We start from the raw sequence: 21,657 nt of genomic DNA, 5'->3' as shown, positions 1-21,657 counted from the left end.
ATATCAATATATAGTTCAACTATATATATAAACTCTCATTTGAGTATTAGTTGACTGTCTGCGGAATATCTGCCAACTCTTTATCGTTGGTCTCCCAACAGATATTCTATTGACTATAAGTTACTTGGCAATTATGTCAATTTATGAATGTCAACTTATTCTAACCCTTCTCCTACCAGTCTATAATGCTCAACGAAGAGACTAAGAGAAAAAGTATTCTTGTCGCTTGATAAACTTAAAATTAAGCCACTGTAGTCACTTGGACTATTTTAACGATGTCTTTAAGAACTTTTCAGGGCTGGAAAGGTTCAATCCCTGAAAAAGTGATCCAGCTCTCAGATTTAATCAAAAATATCTTAATTTGTGTTCCGAAGATGAACGAAGGTCTTACGGGGTTGGAACAACATGAGGGTGAGTAAATACTGACAGAATTTTCATTTTTGGGTGAACTCTCCCTTTAATTTATGTATTATAAAGGCCAGACAAGTAGTTTGAGGGTTGATTTAAGGACTACACGCCTGTGCATATATATTCAACAAGCATACCTATTGACTGAACACGATACGCGCCGTCTGCGTTTTCGCAGGTTTGTGCAGAGAAAACGGATAATCGTTTGCACCTTCAAACCTATTTCAAGGAGTGCATTCGATACACTAGGTACAGTTTTGTGCAGATGGGCGACCGGAGCACATCAGGTTTTTTTTTCCTGTTAGAACTGTCTCGTGTTAGCAGCCCCGAAGTTAATAACTAATGATCTTCGCAACTGAAGTGAATCAAGACTCTTTAACTGGACAATAACTTTGTCCAGGAGCTATGGTAAAGCTTAATCTGTTACAGTAACTTCTATCACTGTAAAGCTGCTTTAAAACACTCCATACGTTTAAAAGCGCTTTATATGGTGTCTTGACTATAGGCCCAATATACTGCGACTTTTCTTTGTCAGAATAAATCAGTGGTTCTCAAACCTGTCCTGGAGGACCACCAACACTGCACTTTTCTTTGTCTCCCTAATCAAACACACCTGATTCAACTCATCAGCATAGACCTGTTGTGATGTCATTTAAGCTGGCAAGCACTCATCTACAGAAACAGAATTGAAACTGCAGTCTAGAAGTTTGGCATAAACAGTAACACTGTACTGCTCACTTATACAGTCACAATTGTAAAATCACTTGATACTTGGAATTAATTTCTCCACAGAATGCATTGCTTGTGCATAAACCACAGATTATTTCATCTGTACAAAGTGCTACGCACGGTTGGGCCTCTTCTTTCCCAAACATGCGTATAAGGTAGGGCATGCAGGCTTTTGACTTCTCAACTGAAAGCATGCACACCAGTTCCCATTCAGTTAAACTGTTAGCAGTCCTGCGCACTGAAGAGTTGTGGAAAAGGGTAACTACAGTAAAGCAATTTACTGGTGGTCCAAAATGCATTGAAGTCACCAGAAAATACAAAAAGACAAGCAAAATCACTAATATATAAAGACTTTTATTGGCACTTCTCACCATTCACAATACATCAGTTAGCAATTACAATGGGGCCGATGGTTGCTTTCCCTTCTGATACCAGGCCTGAAAAACGAAGAATAGATGAGAAATTGAAAGTTCTTCCACAAGTGCAATACCAAGATTTCATACATTACCTGAATCAGGTAGTGCTCGTCCTTTTCTGCTGGAACCACAATTGGAGTCACAGCACATGCACACCTGATCATTGTCATCTACAGAAGTCCATCTATAGAGAGGAAAGAAAACTGGTTGCCCATGTTTAACAACTCAAAATCATTAGAGATCTAAAATAGTATGCAATACCCATTATTGAAGGAGCAAGCCTTGTTCTCTGGACTTGTCGGGGTAGAAGCCATGACAGCTTTTAGAGAACATGTGATGTACAACTAAAGAGGAGGACACAGTTAACATGACCAGCAAGAGAACGAACCCACAAATCTAAAGCCCAAAATGCATACCAAGCCACTATCAGCTCGCAGGAACCTGAAAGCCTCCAACTGAAACTGCAGCTTGTCATTCTGAATCCTGTGCCTGAAACTGGAAGTGGAGCCTGTGAGCTTTCCATCAACCAGGCACCTGAAGAGAGGGATGTGGTTTAAAACTTTAGGCACCATTTGCAAATGGGTGTTTAAGGAGAGATTCCCTACTAACCCATAGTTCTCAATAAAGGAATATCTTGGAGAGGAGTTCACATCAGGGACTGCAGTAGCCACACAGTCTCCCACAAATATACGCAGAGGGATGTGGTTGTACTGCTTCACAGAAGCTTCAAGATTTAGGAACTGCCCTAGGAAGTACTGATTGGATGGCCTTTCAAACATCCAGTCATCTGAAATGAAACTTAGGTTGGCAACATTCCCTAGTCACTTCTGAAATTCTAACATTGCATATTACCAGTCATGAGCTTCAAGGAAAACACCAAAACTTCCTCTCCAATTTTTGTAGCAGCAAAAGGAACCCAGCTGGGCATCAGCACATTGCTGCTTACATTTTGCAGCCTAGGGGAAGCAGTAAAACAAGATTAAGAAGAATGTAGCATTTGGCAAAAATGCTGTGACAAGTTTTGTTTTTTTACCTTGAATAATGACACTCAATTCCAACAGCTGCTGCATCAGCCCTTACAATGGGAGTTCCTACTAAAGCCTCAGGAGTGTAGAGGACGGTGAAGGTGTAAACAAGCTCATCATTAGTCATCTGAAAGTAGCACAAGTAGCAGGTTACTGGACAGACCTGGCTTTTACAGTTTCTATGGTTGACCCATTAGCAGCCACTTACCATCAGAGAGCTGCCACATGTCTGGAGCTCATATTCAAAGATAAGGACTTGAGCTTCTGGATCCTTCCCTACAGCTGCACAGCCTCCTAAAGTGAGGAATGAAGGATTTACCAGCTGACCAGTACCAAATAAATCCTCCTTAACCTCCACATGCACAAAGCTCTCCCCACACTCTACTGCAATACTCTCAGTAGCTATAGGTACACGCAGCTCAAAAGGCACATCTGGCTGTTGGGGCTCTTCTGGCATTATCGGAAAACGCCACGTCAAAGGCACAACAGGACCCTGCATTAGTTGTTTGGACTGAGTATTTCCAGGTTCTTGAAGAAACTTCCATGGATCTGCTTCAACAGAGTTCACTGCAGGCCTTGGAGGCCTAAAAGATGTTGAGCCTTGGAGAGCTTGCCGAGAAACTAAAACTGGTGGCTGTTGCTGCTGAAATCTTACTGGATCCTGGCCTTGTTGAAAGTGTGACCCCTGCGCAAAAGACAAGTCAATTGCTATAAGCAGCAACAATCCAGAAAGACTGAAAACCACCAACCCCATTGCTAAAAAAAACTCTGAAACCTTCAGAATACTTGTTGGTCTTCTGCTGTGCCTTTTTCTAGAGCAGGGAATTAAAGAGACTCCACCCCTTTTGACAAGATTAATGATTTTCCAGACTTGTTTCATTAAACGCATTGCACACCCCAAAAGAGTACAACCTAGACGGCTCACCTGTTGGTAACACTTTATTTTGATAGTCCCTTTTGAACGTGCTGTTGACTATAAATAACTTTGCAACTATATATATATATATATATATATATATATATATCAGGGATGTGATTTTTCCGGATTAATCCGGAATTCCGGATTTTCCGACCTGAAAATGTGACCTATGTGAATCATGCAGATCTGTAAAAATAAAATCTGCAAAAGCTGTCGGAGTGAAAAGAATAGGATATGAGGGCATAACATGCTGACATGCGTATAGATTTTTTCCTTCCTTCCAAGTATCAACAAGGACATATTTGCGTTCAGCTTTTCACCTGCTCAATTTCGTACATAAGTCGCTCTCGCGCTACAGTGGTATCGTTGTCAGTTGACAAGAACATCGCCGTTAGGCCACCAGTAGGGATGGGCGATATATCGATGTAAAAAATATATCGATATGTTTTTAAATGTGATATGGAATTAGACAATATCGCATAATAGTTCAAATATAGTATATTATATCAGTATATTTTCCTGCTTTTTTGTCCTTAGCCAATCACATGCCACATGCCTCCGAAATCACCATTCTTGCCGGATCGAGTATCGATCAGGGGTGCATTTCCCAAAACCATAGTTGCTAACCTGTTAACAACTCAGTTGGTTGGCAATGGGAAATTGCATTGCAACGAACAAAGTTGTTAACTTAGCTAGCAACTATGGTTTTTGGAAACGCACCCCAGACCGGGACAATCCTAATCCAATATTGTTCTGTGTTATTGTTAAGCCTCATAAAAGGCACAAGAACATTATAAAGCACCATCAACTTTTTGTGCACTATTTTATAACTGTTCTAAATCCATTCCATAATTTAATGTGATGTAGAGATGAATATTGACGTTGTTAAATTCAAGTAGGCCAAAGTGCTTCCCTCTGCTGCAGCTGTCAGTCATTCTCCACTCACCACTCAAACAGCGCGTCGTGTTCGGTTACGACAGTCAACAAGACAAAACTCTCCAAGATTATTCAGTATTCCTATTCTTATACTTGATTTGTAGATAAAGGTCTGGTTTCGCATAAAATTACTGTATCTTAGTGATGTTACGTATGACACTGAAGCTTCGATGTGTGTATCGCAAATTCGACGCAATTTCTATTGAAGCCCCGTATCGGGGTGTGTATTGATTTCCCAGAGTCACGTGATCGATGACAAATGAAGCCTCACTTTCTGTCCAATCACGTGCGCGTTTCGCTTTGGGTGTCAGAAGGCTCGAACCCCAGATCTTACTTAACGAGTCCTTTTTGGCTCAGTGTTGTTGATGGGTTTGTGAGAAGAGTGTTTAAATAACCAAAACTACTTATTCTTTTTTTTTTTTGTTATTGTCTTTTTGTTTTTGTAAAATCTTTGCACTTTTGGTGTTTTTTAGGTATTATTATTGTTATTTGGGGTTAGGGTGGGCTTAGTGGAGAGGGGATAGGGTGTTGGTGTTTGGTGAAGGGTTTGTATTTAGAGCAATGGCAACAGCCAAAAAAACAAGACTTCCCCTATCTGGGAATATTTTGAGCTTTTGGATTCCAATGTATGTATGCATTTCTAAAAAAAGAAGAAGAAAAAATTATTATTTATTTATTTATTATTTCAAATTTTACTTATTTTATTGTTGTATTTTATTGTTAACCGTTGATGTGTCTTATATTCAGTCAATGTACATGTACAGTCACTCCCAATCAATTTTTTCTCTCCTCACACTTCTGAGGTGGAAACGTTTGTCTTCTGTTGGACAGTGCTGTAGACCAGCACAAACAAAGCTCAAAAGCTACTTCTGATGCGATCGTAGAAGTGGATAAATACCTTACAGAGACAAACATAAAGAGCTGAAGATCCACTTGAATACTGGAGAATGCAGAAACCCTATCTATAAACACTGGCATTACAGTTTCTGTGTCCCCTGGGCTCCTCTATACATGTGAAAGAGTGTTTTCTAAGGCTGGGGAAGTACTGTCTAACAGGAGAAATAGACTCAGCCCCAACACTGGGAAACAGCTTTTATTTCCTAATAAAAATAATAAAAAACTTTTCTGTCATTCCTACAGTTACATAATCACTATCACTGCCAAGTGTCATAAGCACGTACGTGTGTGTGTGTGCGTACGTGTGTGTGTGCGTGTGCGTGCGTGCGCGTAGAGAGAGAGATAGTAGGCCTTATTAGGTCTTATTGAATCATATAAGCTCATTTTATATTTTGTCACAATTTAATGGGTAATGGAATTTATTTAATGGACAAATCAAACACAAACGTGTAAGGCTTTTATTTGTGCACATAACATTGAAACAATGGAGTGTGTTGTGGTTGCTTCATCTGACAGAGCTTCTTACACAGGCTTCTGGCTGCTTTATTTAAAGTAAGCACTAGATGGCGCTGTTCTCGACACTCTCGAAGCTTTGAATCTTTTCCCGGAACAGTCAGGGGAAAACCTCATTGCTTCATGTGGCTTCGTTTCCCCATCCCTACTGTATCTTGCTTGAGTTTATTGCTGTTCAACTTTCTCCTGTGTATCTTGTAGACGAAATATAATGTATAACTGTTAAAAGAAAAGGCTCAATAAACTATTGCATTGATATATACTGCGCATCAATATCTCTTCCCTTTTTGCTTTTAACTCAATGCGAAGTGCTGTGCGCTGAGACTCCATGTTGCTTTAAGAGCATAATTCTTAAGTGCTTTGTGCCACTTAATTTATGTATTATAAATTAATTTATGCATTATAAATTAAGGCCAGACAAGTAGTTTGGGGTTCATTTTTGAAGGACTACACGCCTGTGCACATATATTACCAGGCATATCTATTGACTGAACACGATACATGCAGTCTGTTTTTTGGCAGGTTTGTGCAGAGAAAACAGATAATCGTTTTTCACCTTCAAACCTATTTCAAAGAGTGCATTCGATAAACCAGGTACTGTTTTGTGTGGATGGGCGGCTGGAGCGCGTTAGGGTTTTTTTCCCTGTCAGAACTGTGTTGTGTTAGCGGCCCCTAAGTTAATAACTAATGATCTTTGCAACTGAAGTGAATCAATCAAGACCCTTTTTAACTGGACAATAACTTTGTCCTAGAGCTGTGGTAAATCTGTTACAGTAACTATTATAACTGTAAAGCTGCCTCTAAAACAATCCATACTGTTAAAAGCACTTTATCTGGCGTCTTAACTATAGGCCAAATATACTTCGACCTTTGTCATTATAAATCAAGCACATTAAAGTGCAATTTTCAATACACGTCTGGCAAGTACATAGACTAAAGCCTAGTGTAAGTATACTAACAGCACACTTTCATAAGTGGACCCTCATGTTGCTGTAGCCAACATGCATGTTGGCAATTACAAAAAGCACAGACCTGTTGTGAGGTAATTTTAGCTGGCAAGCACTCATCTACAGAAACAGAATTGAAACTGCAGTCTAGAAGTTTGGCATAAACAGTAACACTGTACAGCTCACTTGTACAGTCACAATTGTAAAATCACTTGATACTTGGAATTAATTTCTCCACAGAATGAATTACTTTTGCATAAATAAACCAGATTATGGGATCTGTACAAAGTGCTGTGCACGGTTGGGTCTCTTCTTTCCCAAACTTGCGTATAAGGTAGGGCATGCAGGCTTTTGACTTAAAGTAAGCTCTCAACTGAAAGCATGCACACCAGTTCCTATTCAGTGAAACTTAGCATTCCTGCACACTGAAGAGTTGTGGAAAAGGGTAACTACAGTAAAGCAATTTAGTGGTGGTCCAAAATGCATTGAAGTCACCAGAAAATACAAAAAGACAAGCAAAATCACTAATATATAAATACTTTTATTGGTACTTCTCACCATTCACAATACATCAGTTAGCAATTACAATGGGGCCGATGGTTGCTTTCCCTTCTGATACCAGGCCTGAAAAACGAAGAATAGATGAGAAATTGAAAGTTCTTCCACAAGTGCAATACCAAGATTTCATACATTACCTGAATCAGGTAGTGCTCGTCCTTTTCTGCTGGAACCACAATTGGAGTCACAGCACATGCACACCTGGTCATTGTCATCTACAGAAGTCCATCTATAGAGAGGAAAGAAAACTGGTTGCCCATGTTTAACAACTCAATCATTAGAGATCTAAAATAGTATGCAATACCCATTATTGAAGGAGCAAGCCTTGTTCTCTGGACTTGTCGGGGTAGAAGCCATGACAGCTTTTAGAGAACATGTGATGTACAACTAAAGAGGAGGACACAGTTAACATGACCAGCAAGAGAACGAACCCACAGATCTAAAGCCCAAAATGCATACCAAGCCACTATCAGCTCGCAGGAACCTGAAAGCCTCCAACTGAAACTGCAGCTTGTCATTCTGAACCCTGTGCTTGAAACTGGAAGTGGAGCCTGTGAGCTTTCCATCAACCAGGCACCTGAAGAGAGGGATGTGGTTTAAAACTTTAGGCACCATTTGCAAATGGGTGTTTAATGAGAGATTCCCTACTAACCCATAGTTCTCAATAAAGGAATATCTTGGAGAGGAGTTCACATCAGGGACTGCAGTAGCCACACAGTCTCCCACAAAGATACGCAGAGGGATGTGGTTGTACTGCTTCACAGAAGCTTCAAGATTTAGGAACTGCCCTAGGAAGTACTGATTGGATGGCCTTTCAAACATCCAGTCATCTGAAATGAAACTTAGGTTGGCAACATTCCCTAGTCACTTCTGAAATTCTAACATTGCATATTACCAGTCATGAGCTTCAAGGAAAACACCAAAACTTCCTCTCCAATTTTTGTAGCAGCAAAAGGAACCCAGCTGGGCATCAGCACATTGCTGCTTACATTTTGCAGCCTAGTGGAAGCAGTAAAACAAGATTAAGAAGAATGTAGCATTTGGCAAAAATGCTGTGACAAGTTTTGTTTTTTTACCTTGAATAATGACACTCAATTCCAACAGCTGCTGCATCAGCCCTTACAATGGGAGTTCCTACTAAAGCCTCAGGAGTGTAGAGGACGGTGAAGGTGTAAACAAGCTCATCATTAGTCATCTGAAAGTAGCACAAGTAGCAGGTTACTGGACAGACCTGGCTTTTACAGTTTCTATGGTTGACCCATTAGCAGCCACTTACCATCAGAGAGCTGCCACATGTCTGGAGCTCATATTCAAAGATAAGGACTTGAGCTTCTGGATCCTTCCCTACAGCTGCACAGCCTCCTAAAGTGAGGAATGAAGGATTTACCAGCTGACCAGTACCAAATAAATCCTCCTTAACCTCCACATGCACAAAGCTCTCCCCACACTCTACTGCAATACTCTCAGTAGCTATAGGTACACGCAGCTCAAAAGGCACATCTGGCTGTTGGGGTTCTTCTGGCATTATCGGAAAACGCCACGTCAAAGGCACAACAGGACTCTGCATTAGTTGTTTGGACTGAGTATTTCCAGGTTCTTGAAGAAACTTCCATGGATCTGCTTCAACAGAGTTCACTGCAGGCCTTGGAGGCCTAAAAGATGTTGAGCCTTGGAGAGCTTGCGGAGGAACTAAAACTGGTGGCTGTTGCTGCTGAAATCTTACTGGATCCTGGCCTTGTTGAAATTGTGACCCCTGCGCAAAAGACAAGTCAATTGCTATAAGCAGCAACAATCCAGAAAGACTGAAAACCACCAACTCCATCGCTAAAAAACTCTGAAACCTTCAGAATACCTGTTGGTCTTCTGCTGTGCCTTTTTCTAGAGCAGGGAATTAAAGAGACTCCACCCCTTTTGACAAGATTAATGATTTTCCAGACTTGTTTCATTAAACGCATTGCACACCCCAAAAGAGTACAACCTAGACGGCTCACCTGTTGGTAACACTTTATTTTGATAGTCCCTTTTGAACGTGCTGTTGACTAACTTTGCAACTTATATATATATATATATATATATATATATATATATATATATATATATATATATATATATATACTGTATATATATATATATATATATATATATATATATAATGTTTAACTATATATACATATATATATATCAACTCTCATTTGAGTATTAGTTGACTGTCTGTGGAATATCTGCTAACTCTTTATCGTTGGTCCCCCAACAGATATTCTACTGACTATTAGTAACTTGGCAATTATGTCAACTTATGAATGTCAACTTATTCTAACCCTTCTCCTACCAGTCTATAATACTCAACTAACATTCTAATGAGAGTTAGTAGACATTTAGGGGCAACAATATATATAGTCAATAAATATGTGTTAAAGTGACCATCAAAATAAAGTGAAACTCATTGGTTTGAAAATTGTACAACAGCAATTGTACAACGGAACGCGGCATTTGGACACGCGGCAACAATGCCGTTTGGAACATTTGCTCTTTCAGCTTCTAGAGTGTCACGACAGCGAACACACAGAAGAAGCTGAAAAGGATATAAGGCTTCTGTTTCGCCGGATGGCCGCCAGACCATTGGAAGTAAGCTCCGAAATCACCATTCTTGCCGGATCGAGTATCGATCAGGGGTGCATTTCCCAAAACCATAGCTGCTAACCTGTTAACAACTTAGTTGGTTGGCAAAGGGAAATTGCATTGCAACGAACAAAGTTGTTAACTTAGATAGCAACTATGTTTTTTGGAAACGCACCCCAGACCGGGACAATCCAAATCCAATATTCTTCTGTGTTATTGTTAAGCCTCATAAAAGGCACAAGAACATTATAAAGCACCATCAACTTTTCGTGCACTATTTTATAACTGTTCTAAATCCATTCGATAATTTAATGTGATGTAGAGATGAATATAGAAGTTGTTAAATTCAAGTAGGCCAAAGTGCTTCCCTCTGCTGCAGCTGTCAGTCATTCTCCACTCACCACTCAAACAGCGCGTCGTGTTCGGTTACGACAGTCAACAAGACAAAACTCTCGAAGATTATTCAGTATTCCTATTATTATACTTGATTTGTAGATAAAGGTCTGGTTTCGCATAAAATTACTTTATCTTGCTTGAGTTTATTGCTGTTCAACTTTCTCCTGGGTATCTTGTAGACTAAATGAAATTTATAACTGTTAAAACAAAAGGCTCAATAAACTATTGCTTTGATATAATATAGTACGCATCAATATCTCTTCCCTTTTTGCTTTTAAAGGTGCTCTATGCGATGTCGGGTGACGTCACTTCTTGTTGACATTTAAAGCATTGTCAAACAAAACGGAGGCTAGTTAGACCCTCCTTCATCCTCATCCGCGCACTTACCCCCCCAATCCTTCTTGGTTATGTTTCATGGTGCGGGTTAGCCCAGTTTGTTTTTGTTGCCATTTGTGGAGCCTGGGGTGTCTGCAGAGACCGTGTATTTTTACAGTGCCTTCAGGGGACAGGCAGCTAGCGGATAGTGAGGAGCAGGGCTGGACTGGCCATCGTGCATACCGGGCACTTTCCCGGTGGGCCGACGTGCTTATTGGACCGTTTGGGCCGTTTTTGTCTAAACGGCCCATAATACTCGTACATCGGCGGCCCATTCGTTTAGTTTTGCTTAATTTGCGGTGCTGGGATCTTTGTGCCGGTGTAATGCATTGCACAAAAAAAGTTAGCGTAGGTTTTTTTTATTTTTACAGATCGGCCCATGAAACACATAGATCAGCGGACCATTGGTTCTTTTCTTGTTTGACACTGGGCTGGTCCAATCACATCTATAAACTCCTCCCCCTTTGGGCTCTGAGCGAGCGTGCAGGGTGTATCTGTCAAAATAGTCAGTGATGGAGAAGAAACTCAAGGAATGTGCATAGAAATAGCGTGAATAAAAGAGACGGGCCCTTCAAGTGTCTGATGAGGATATTGAGGAGGATAAGGAGAGAATGAGTGAGTGTAGAGAACTGTGGTAAGCAGAACTAGGGAACTTTCAGAACACTGAGGCTAAGTGTAGGAACCCATCACCCAGTTACGCATTATTTACACATCTGCATAGTTGACGATTATGCATTTTACTAGAATTGTAATGAGACGCGTTTGTAAACCATGTTTTCCGCCAAAATAAAATATCATGTGTTTATCTCTTTCAAGCATAGAAATTAGTACAAAACTAATTATGAAAGTTGCTTTTATTTTTCAGTGCATTTGTTTTACAATGATTCATCATTGTGGAGTAGTTCGATTGTATTTTACAATTAGTAGTTATTTCATCTATTAACTCTTACTCATTCCTACTCACTCATTACATGGCATTAGTGGTTTTAATAGGAGTTAGTATACATATTCAGGGACGTGAAAATATCGGTTTTGTTTATGATTATATGTAGTGGGCCAGTCTGGGCCAAAATGCCTGGGCCGATTTTTAGTCCCAGTCCAGCCCTGATGAGGAGATGTTTGCTGTATGTGACAAAAAATATTTTGGCCTAAAAAACATGCACCTTTAACTTTTCATTGTGAAGCGCCTGCGCACTTAGACTCCATGTTGCTTTAAGAGCATAATTCTTAAAGGGATAGTTCACCCAAAAATGAAAATTCTGTTAGTATTTACTCACCCTCATGTTGTTCCTTCCCCGTAAGACCTTCGTTCATCTTCGGAACACGAATTAAGATATTTTTGATGAAATCTGAGAGCTGGATCACTCCTCCATAGGCTTCTTCAGGGATTGAACTTGCAGGCCCCGAAAAGTTATTAAAGACATCGTTAAAATAGTCCAAGTGACTACAGTGGCTCAATCTTAAGTTTATCAAACGACGAGAATACTTTTTGTGCACAAAAAAAAACTAAAATAACGACTTTATTTCAACTATATATGTCCTTCTCTGTGGGCCTGGAACAACCCTCTTTCTAGAGAGAATACTGTCTTAGTTTTCTCCACTGAGAATTTGAATCCCCAATCATATGCCCATTATTCTACCTTTCTAATTGTTCCTTGCATCTTCCCAATTAATATACAAAGTATCCCTTCCTCTTTTCCAGAGAGCCCCGTCATCTGCAAAAAAAAAAAAAAAAAAAAAAAAATTCTACCTATATCTTGTTGTACTTGTAAAAACATCATTGATCATTATAGAACAAAATTATGGACTTATTACACTCCCTCGTGGAGTTTCATTTTCTGGAATCTATTTGACACTTCATTCCCTATTCTTACCTGGATATTTCTGTTTGCCATTAAATCTGTTATCCAATATTATATTCTTCCACCTATATTCATTATTTTTAGTTTGATCAAAAGTCCCTCTCTTCACATCATATCATAAGCCTTCTCGACGTCGAAGAATGCTGCTGTTACAGATTCTTTATTCATCTGCGCTTTTCTAAGTTTATTTTCCAAACATACAATGGGATACATTTTTGCTCTTCCTTTTCTAAAACCACTTTGATATTTATATATCATTCTTCTCTTTTCTCTTAACCGTTCCGTAATCATCCTTTCCATAATTTTACAAACATTCAATGTAAGAGCAGGAAATGGTCTATAATTAGAGGGCTTTGAAGGGTCTTTTCCCTGCATTCTTATAAGAATTATTATAGCTTTTTTCCAAGCTATCTAGTGTTCCTTCCCCTCACTCTCTATTATAACCTGTTGTCTAGTTACATAAGGGGCCTTAATATACGATGTCAGAGCACCACCCAATGAACAAATATATAATTGCATGAAAATGGCTCCTACAGGTCTAGTACCCAAAACTGTATTAACAGTCTTTTATCAGCCCAAGAGGCAAAATTGAGGAAGCAGGGAAGAGCAGAAAGCAGAGAAAAAGTGATGGAGTTTATTGAATAATCTTAGTTGCATGTGTTTCAATCCTAAGACTTCATCTGAGCAGCACAAATACAACAAGTGTTATTATCACACAAGCAATTGTGGTGTATATCACTGCTTCACGGCATCATTCCATGACGTTAAACCCTTGAACTGGAGACGTTATCTTATCACTTACTGACGAAGACCTTGAAACTAAAAAAAAATGGTTTAAATGATTATTATAAATGATTACGATAAATTGAATAATTAATGAACATAAAAAGAAAGAAAATAAAACAACACAAATGAATGGTTGTGAAGAATCCTTGGATCCTTCACCTTTAAGAGTAAAAAGACCCTTTTCATTTGGCACAACAGTGGTTACACCAGCCCGACAGCGACTGTATATGGAGCCAACTACTGAAAATCGACTGAAAATCATATAATGAGACACCAGCATTACATATCTGTGAGCAGGTTGTGTTCATGTTATTAAGTTGTCATCATAACTAATGAATAATACATTTAAAAAAACGTAATAGCATACATCTGTCCAAGAAGGCTTTTGGATACTTAAGAATGCACTTAAAAATGTCTGAATTACACTGCATTAGATACATTTAGCAGTAACTTTTACTTAATCAGTAATAGGCCAGTGAGGTCCAACCTAGTTATCGTTCAGATCCACTATCGGTCAACCTCTGGTTCAACATCACACAGAGACACTGAATGAGTATAAAGCACAAATCCAGCATAGAGGGGTTCAGTGAATGTGGTGTTGAATGTGTGTAAGTGTCTGAGTGCGTGTGTGTCAGAGATGCTGTAGAAGGACAGAATGCCGGCCGGCTCGTCCACATACACTCCTACTCTGTTTAAGGGAGGTGATGGGGGAGGTATGTGTGTTCCCATATTATCATGCCAGGCGATCAGTTTCTCCCCAAAGCAGCTCAGAATCCAGGATTTTTCATTGGCTCCGAACCTACAGTCAGTACTTTCTCCTTTCCTGTTGATTCCTTTATATGACACTACCATATCCCCCAACCCACTCCATTCAGCCTCCCAGTAACAGCGTCCAGTCAGACGCTCTTTACACAGAACCTGCGGAAGGCCGTCAAATCTCTCTGGATGATCAGGATGTGACATCGGTTCTGGATTACATACCAACTTTTTGTTGCCCTCTACAACAGAGAGACAATTGTGTACCGTGTTTGGATCCAGTGTGAGATCAAAGAAATCTGCACAAAAGAAAACAACATTAATATGTTAACAACCCCAAAATATGTTCAAGAATCAGATTGCCCTTGGATCTACTTTTCGGTTCCACATAAATATTTTGACCACATGTACAGTCAAAACATTTTAGACCGTATTGTAAATAATGACCCTAATAGACCTTGGTCAAATGTAAAATGGTGTCCTGTGAAGAAAAAGTATGAGTGTGTAGACCTACATTTTTGTAGTTCTGCTTTACTCGTGGTCTCTCCGATATAATCCATAATCAAAGACATGATCCAGACTGTCAAAGAAAAAAAAGAAGCATAATGTGCAATGTTCTATTTATTCTATGACTCACCAAAAATGTTGAAGTAATGGAAATAAAAGTCTTAAAAACACAACACAACAAACAAAATACAGTAACTAATCGTTAAATATAATAAATAATATTTTTCTGTCCATCCTTTAATAGACTTTTTTTGTAGTGTATTAATGGCCAAGCACCGAAGGTACAAAGGCACCAATTGTATACGTTAGATTTCTTCTTCTGCTGCTGCTGTTGCACTTGCTCTTGAGCAGCCCATAAAGTTAGTGTGGGAAAGTTATGAAATTTGGCAAACAGACAGAGGACAGTCTGAACATAAACCACACCAAATTTTGGGTCTTTAAGTCAAACCCTCTAGCGCCATCAAATGTCCAAATTTGCTCTTATGCTTGTGCTAATAACTTTTGAACTGTAAGGTTTTGCACCATATGGCATCATTATCCATAATTTTTTTTTTATCAAAATCTTCCTAGATGGTTGGTCCATTTTCACCAACATTGGCTCATATCATGTTCAAACCATGCTGGCAAAAACGTATTAAAAATTTTCAATAGACCAAACTGTTCTCATAAACTGTATCAACAAACTAGACGAAGAGCACACAAAAATGGATGTAAAGCTACATCTCTGCAATGCCTTAGTATATTCAGACCAGACTTGGTGTGTGTAATGACATCCATGGCACATTCAAATTTCATTCAGATGAAAATATGGGGCTGCATTCACAAAGCATCTAAAGGCTAGAAGTTGCTCCTAACTTGCCAATTTTGGAGAAACTAAAGAAACAAAATAATGGTCATGTCAGTTCTAATTTTAGGACTCCAAATGTTTTGTTCTAAGAGTATTTCAAAAAGCATTTTAGCACTAAAACTAGCTCCTAAATCTGTGAAACGTTAGGAGAAGTCAAGAGGAATCCTAAGTCCCTAAGACAAAATCACAAACAATCCTAAAATGGTTGTTGCTGGCAATCTTCCTCTGCAATCCGCCCAAAAACACATATTTTCATTTATAGATTTTAATCTACGATAAAACGCCAAAAAAGAAATCTTTATTAAATAAACAAATAAATAATGTCCTGTGGCAGTTGTTTTCACGAGTTCATACTTATGATCGAATAGAGTAAAAATATATTATAAGTGTATTTGGCGTGCTGTCTGAGGGGATGAAGGGCTCCAAGCTTGGAATTTAGCCCAAACCCAGAGTATTTCCTCCGTATTCCCAGCTGAGTGTGAGGAACGGAGTGACGGAGGGATGAAGAAAACCGACAAGGTAACTGGATGAGTTCGGCTCTCGGCTGTGTATACCTCCTCTCGAGCTGATTAGATAGACAACGTGCTCCTCCCGAACATTGTTTATAAAACATAATTTGTCTGACCATATGTAAAGCCACAATACCAACTTTGATAACGCAGTGTTTAATTATTTAAAAGCTACAGGGGGGGGGTTTCTGAAAAGTAGCAGATTTGGACATACAAGGTTTCCATCTGAAAGAGACAATATTATAGTTTTAAAATGTTACTATTTTAAAATTACCTCAGCTATCTCGAGTTGGCACTTTGGACTCTTCAGTGCATCCGCTTCACTCCTGAATCTTTCAAGTTATTGTTACTCAGGTCCAGTTCCTTTAGACAGGAGTTTGATGACTGTAGAGCTGAAGCCACACTTTCACAACACTGATCAGTGAACTTACAGATGGACAATCTGAAATAGAACAGTATATTATTAATTATTTTACTTTATTATATTATTAATTATTATTAATTGACCTTTATGTAAACACCACACCATTGGTTACTAATGCTTCCCAAAAAATTGCTTAAGAATTAAGCAGAGCTTTCAGTAAACAGTGTGACTCTCAGTAAAAAGTGTTTATAAAGTGGTTTTCGGATATTATTCTTACTTGGGCTAAAATGAATTGTGACATTTTATCAGTTGTTTCTTTTATTAAAAAATAATTACGCTCTGTAACATGATTAAAACCTATGGAGACTTAAAAAAATAGAGGAAAATGTCTTATGATCTTAGGTTCTTATATATATAAAAGATTACCTCAGCTTCTCCAGTTGGTAGTTTGGACTCTAAAGTCCAAATACTTTTATTATACATAATTGACCCTTATCTAAGCACTGCACCCTCTGGTTATTGATGCTTTACAAAACATTGCAAGCAGAACTTGTATGACTTTCAGTTAAACAAGTTTATTATTAAATCTGAATTAGCAAATCGTCATCCGTGTGTGAATCGCCTTGTATTTCTGTGTATTTTCAGGTTTTCCTGACAGCTCTCAATTTTGACGTGGGTACATCATGCTCTTCAGCCAGTCAGATGCCAGCTTATCATTAAACTAATCATAACCCGCTGAGAGTACAGAACTCAAGAAGCCTGACTTTGTGCACCTTTTGCCCGATTATTGTTGCCATTCACAGCAAGTTATTACCATAGGGCGTAAAACAAAAAAAGTTTGGTTCCGGTTGGTTGTCAGTTGAGGTCATGGGTCGGTAGGGACTTTTTTTTTTTCAGTGGCAGCAAGGGATAGGAAGGAAATATTTTTTTTTTTTTTTTTTTTTTTTACAGTAGCGATTGATAAGCTACTCTATTTTTTCATAACATAGCCTACATGTACATGTACTCTACCACCTTGTGTGTGCGCGGGGGCAATCGGGGTTGCCTTATTGTAAAGTGTTACCGATTAGTTATACACCGATTCAGACGTCTCGTGAGTTCAGTGTTGGAAAGATCAGTTGTTTTAACCATTCATTAAAACGAATCGGTTCAAATGAGTCATTAGTTCGCGAATTAGACGTGTCATAATCGGACGTGTGCGCGTTGTGTGATTATCCCGGCGGTTAGGACATACCACAAGATTTGTGTCATCACAGAAAACATTTCATCACTGGATCGTTTTTTCGTTTATTTAAAGTGTGGTTTATATGTCAGCTGAATGTGTGGAACGCTTTTCAGAGAAGATAAGGCAACGTATTTTAGCACAATTCTCACCCAGCGGTAATTCAGGAAAAAATAAATCTCCGAATGCTCCACATTAAAGTTTAGTCTTCCGACATTGCCATCGTGTCGATTTATTTTCATTAATATGTGCGAGGGAGAGAGAGCAAGACAGTGCTTAGTTTGAAGACGGTGAAGCCTATACTCTCGCCTGGCTCCGCAGAGAGAGTGCGCGCGCGCGACCGGGGCTCTCTCTCTATCTCTGCTCGTTCAGCTCATGCGCCGTCACAAGCGCAGCAGTGCATCTACATGACAACAAACATGTGTGAACGCCCGTGGCTGCCTCATTTGTTCGCATTGCTGGAGGACAACAGGCTATACAAATACGGTGCTGTACAAAAACATAAATTATAGTTCTCCTCAAAGTTTTTTATTTGTGTATTTATCTAATTTGTATTGTTTCTTCCCCAAGCTCATAAAATAAATTTGGGTCGCACATAAATTGACAGGGTCGGTCGGAAACCGGAACCAAAAATTTTTTTATGCCTAGTCTGTAAAAAAAGATGGACAATGTGTCTCCACTTCCTTTTCTTCCACTAAAGAAAAGTGAAGTCAAAATGTCCCAAGATGGCCGCTGCCATCTTGCACTAATAACGTAATTTGGACCCAGAGTCTGCCTGGTAGAGAACGTGTGGTGGAGCCATGGTATCAAGGTCCCACCCATACTCCCATAGACTCAAATGCAAATTTTTTTTTTGCAAACCCCCCTGTATTTTTTAAGCAGCCTGGCTGCTACAATTTTGTTGTGTGTAGATTGTAGTCACGCACAGTTGTGGAAAATCAAAAGTTAAAGCTTCAATCTCCTCTCAAAAAAGTCTGCTGGTGCCTTTGTGACTATACTTCACTCAGATAAGCTGTCAATCACAGCTGTCAATCATGACACCACACCAGGGACGGACTGGAGCTAAAAAACAGCCCCGGACTTTCTCCCAAATGTAGGCCCATCATCCGGCCATTCGCCCCTAGCCATGCTCAGACACTAGCCAGGATGTCCTGATACTATGTCACAATACTGTAGCCTATATCAGACAAAGTATTCACAACAAGTAATATCTCAAAACCAATTATGATAATTGGGGTTGTTTATGAATTAAGCCTCAGCCTTCAAATAAAAACAAAAAATGTACAATGACATTACATCTGCATTGAAAATAAATTACAAATAATGAAATGTCACTGGCTACAAAAACCCCAAATTACACAAACTTGTAATTATAAAACTTATAGATACTATATACCAGGGGTCTCGAACCTTTTTGTGTGCGAGGGCTACCTCAAAGGATAAAATAATCTAGTAGGGCTTTACTCAAAAATATTTATTATACATATAACATGGTGGTGCTTTTTTTTACCTAACCTTTACTTTTAACTTTAACTTTTTACCATCATATCCAATTTTGGGAAATATATATTGATTTTTTTTTTATTCTCTATAAACCTATTGTATGTGTTATCAAAAACAGTAGCCCAAACATTTATTATAAATATAAATGCAAAATAAATAAATAAACTGCCATAACTTCTAAAGAAAAACATTACTGCATTACATTACATGTATAGGCCTACATGACTATTAATATAACAGCATTTTTAATATGAATATATACAGGCACATTTCTGCCAAAAAAAGTTTGTTTTACTACAGTTTCACAACAGTTAATTCATAAGTTGTGGAGTGAAATGTCTTCTAACTAGTTTGTTCTTGGAACAATGTTTCGCCTGTTTTTTGCGTCAATATGTTGACATGTCAGCGCTGTTTCATCCGGCTTTTAACTAGCTTAAATCACATAGTCATCTGTGGGTTTATAATAGAGATAGAAAATTATGCGCTGAATAAAATGCTTCACAGTGGATCGCGCGGCTCTGTTTTTGAGCGAAAAGTGCACTGCAGTATAGGCAAGCCTTATAAAACTAACTTTCTGTCAGTGGCTAGGCCGACTCTTTGTTTTACAATAAAGTAAGTGATCGTATTATTGCCCCTGTTGTTGGCTGTTCATATCGTTTTATTAGACTCTTTTTTTTGTGCCGACGGCCCTCGGTTGGACGGCCGTTCTGGAATTTTCCCGAACGCACAGATTGTCAGTCTGTCCCTGCGCCACACCTCATTTTTATTGCATGAAATACTGTAGCCTAACTAAAACCAAGCCTATTAGAAAAACTAACACTTGAACAAACATCAGCGTAATAGGAGCTAGACTACCTAAACAGAAACCAGATTTTATTGCCATCACACTTAGCCTATTTGATCTTGAGAAACTGTAGGCTATCATTAGAAAGCTTTGATATTAGACCACTGTCTTATGATAAAACTCTGTTAGGGTCACAGTAATTTCTTAATTTATGTCAGGCGTGCAAAATTGGCATTCTGAATAGAATTCAGATTCAGTCACGTCAGCTGAGGTTTAAAAGTTCTTCACTAAACTGCATCCATTATTTAGTCCAAATTAAGTGTGTATATTTAGAGAAATATTAATATACTTACATGTTTCATATTTCTTTAGACAGAATCATCATTTCTATTTATTTTCCACTGATTTTACGCGATGTAATGGGCATTACCGGCTAATGGTAATGTAATGGGCATTCCAGCGCAGTGCTTCTCTATCGCGATCGCTGTTGTAACTCATTCCCTGCACGTCTTCAACTCATATCACGTGTTCATAACCCGCCCTGCCTCCCATGACTTTCGCTTTCGGTCTGCGTAACTAACCCAAAGAAACGTTTATATACGTGAAACATGATGCTACTAGACATATATGATTGTAGCCTATGTGATTTTTCGATGAGAAAAGCAGGTGCTTTTTTGATTAACTGCTTATAAAATGCTACAAATAGCATCAATAAGGAATATTGATATATTTATAACAAAAATAGGAATATTAATCCACATGTGATCGAAATCAGACTTCAAAGAGTGAGTTACGACTAGTATTAATCTTGTCTTGATGCAAATTAGCTGAGCATATTGATAGGCTAGTTGTTGTCATAGCGTGTGTGATAGACATCGCCCAGCCAGGCATATCAAATTATAGGCCATTTCACGGCCTTATTTTAAAGGGGAACTTGGCAACTATTTCAAATTTGGATGGTTAAATAACCTGTTCCGGGGAAAATTGTGACTTTCCCCGCTCCGCGAAAGTCACAAACATTCACAGAAAAGGTGGAAAAATTTCCATGAAGGTTTATAAGAGCCAAAAGTTGCCATGTGCCCACCACTAGATGGCGGCCCAGCTCTATTAAATTAGATTCACGGTCGTTTACCCATCACTGAATAACACCTCCGGACGGCTCAAGTTTTTTTTAGCACAGTTGATTTGAACCTACAGTCCAACAGATGCTGCTGTACGATTTTCATAAAGCATATTTATACATGCATTTGAAATTCAGGGTTGCGTGCTTTCTGTCACCGCAATAATAGACTGGAATTAATTGACAGCTCCCCGCGTGACGTAACACTTCCTACAGAGCTCTAGTGTGGTGACTCACCGCGAATATGAGTTTAATATTCAGACGTGAGATTGTGCGCGGCGCACTAATCATATATCAGTAGGCCTAATGCACACAAAAAAATCAGTAGCCTAATGCACGCATCCTGTGAGTCATTTACAGGCATTGACAATTCAGCGCACGCGTGCGTGTTTGTGGTCTAGAGACACACTTGCGTGCTTGCAAAGAAAGAAAGAAAAAAAAAACGAAAAAAAAACGGTTTGCTCTTCTTTGAAGAGCTCATCTGAGATCAAGTAGACAGCAATTTTCTCAGTCTACAAGAAAGAATCAATACCACTGATCCTGGACCAGCCATTAAAGCCAGCCCAGCCCTGACTCACCCGCAGTGAAGATGTGTGTGACATGACATGACCTGAAGGCCAAGTACACTGTAAAATCTGATGTGATCAATAAGTTATGAA

General features: G+C 39.0%; 3 protein-coding genes across 3 annotated transcripts; all 3 read right to left on the bottom strand.

Annotated features, from left to right (window-relative positions):
- Positions 1-1,475: 1,475 nt before the first annotated feature.
- Positions 1,476-3,382, bottom strand: LOC143736220 (zona pellucida sperm-binding protein 3-like). The gene is made up of 8 exons (XM_077226893.1): positions 2,787-3,382; positions 2,587-2,705; positions 2,406-2,509; positions 2,163-2,340; positions 1,970-2,087; positions 1,815-1,897; positions 1,646-1,737; positions 1,476-1,574 (listed from the first exon to the last, which is right to left on the bottom strand). The coding sequence occupies exons 1-8, from the start codon at positions 3,330-3,332 to the stop codon at positions 1,522-1,524; spliced, it is 1,293 nt and encodes a 430-aa protein (XP_077083008.1). The 5' UTR covers positions 3,333-3,382; the 3' UTR covers positions 1,476-1,521.
- A 3,933-nt stretch (positions 3,383-7,315) lies between these two features.
- Positions 7,316-9,214, bottom strand: LOC143736219 (zona pellucida sperm-binding protein 3-like). Its single transcript, XM_077226892.1, has 8 exons — positions 8,625-9,214; positions 8,425-8,543; positions 8,244-8,347; positions 8,001-8,178; positions 7,808-7,925; positions 7,653-7,735; positions 7,486-7,577; positions 7,316-7,414 (listed from the first exon to the last, which is right to left on the bottom strand). The coding sequence occupies exons 1-8, from the start codon at positions 9,168-9,170 to the stop codon at positions 7,362-7,364; spliced, it is 1,293 nt and encodes a 430-aa protein (XP_077083007.1). The 5' UTR covers positions 9,171-9,214; the 3' UTR covers positions 7,316-7,361.
- Positions 9,215-13,213: 3,999 nt separating this feature from the next.
- LOC143736218 (stonustoxin subunit beta) lies at positions 13,214-20,314 on the bottom strand. The gene is made up of 4 exons (XM_077226891.1): positions 20,232-20,314; positions 16,280-16,447; positions 14,657-14,722; positions 13,214-14,441 (listed from the first exon to the last, which is right to left on the bottom strand). Exons 3-4 carry the CDS (start codon positions 14,712-14,714, stop codon positions 13,894-13,896), a joined length of 606 nt encoding a protein of 201 aa, XP_077083006.1. The 5' UTR covers positions 14,715-14,722; positions 16,280-16,447; positions 20,232-20,314; the 3' UTR covers positions 13,214-13,893.
- Between the last annotated feature and the right edge of the window lie 1,343 nt (positions 20,315-21,657).

Source organism: Siphateles boraxobius, unplaced genomic scaffold, assembly GCF_051911475.1.
Source record: "Siphateles boraxobius isolate OS27281-9 unplaced genomic scaffold, OSU_SipBor_1 13, whole genome shotgun sequence".
NCBI lineage: Eukaryota > Metazoa > Chordata > Actinopteri > Cypriniformes > Leuciscidae > Siphateles > Siphateles boraxobius.
This window is presented reverse-complemented; position numbering and strand designations above follow the sequence as displayed.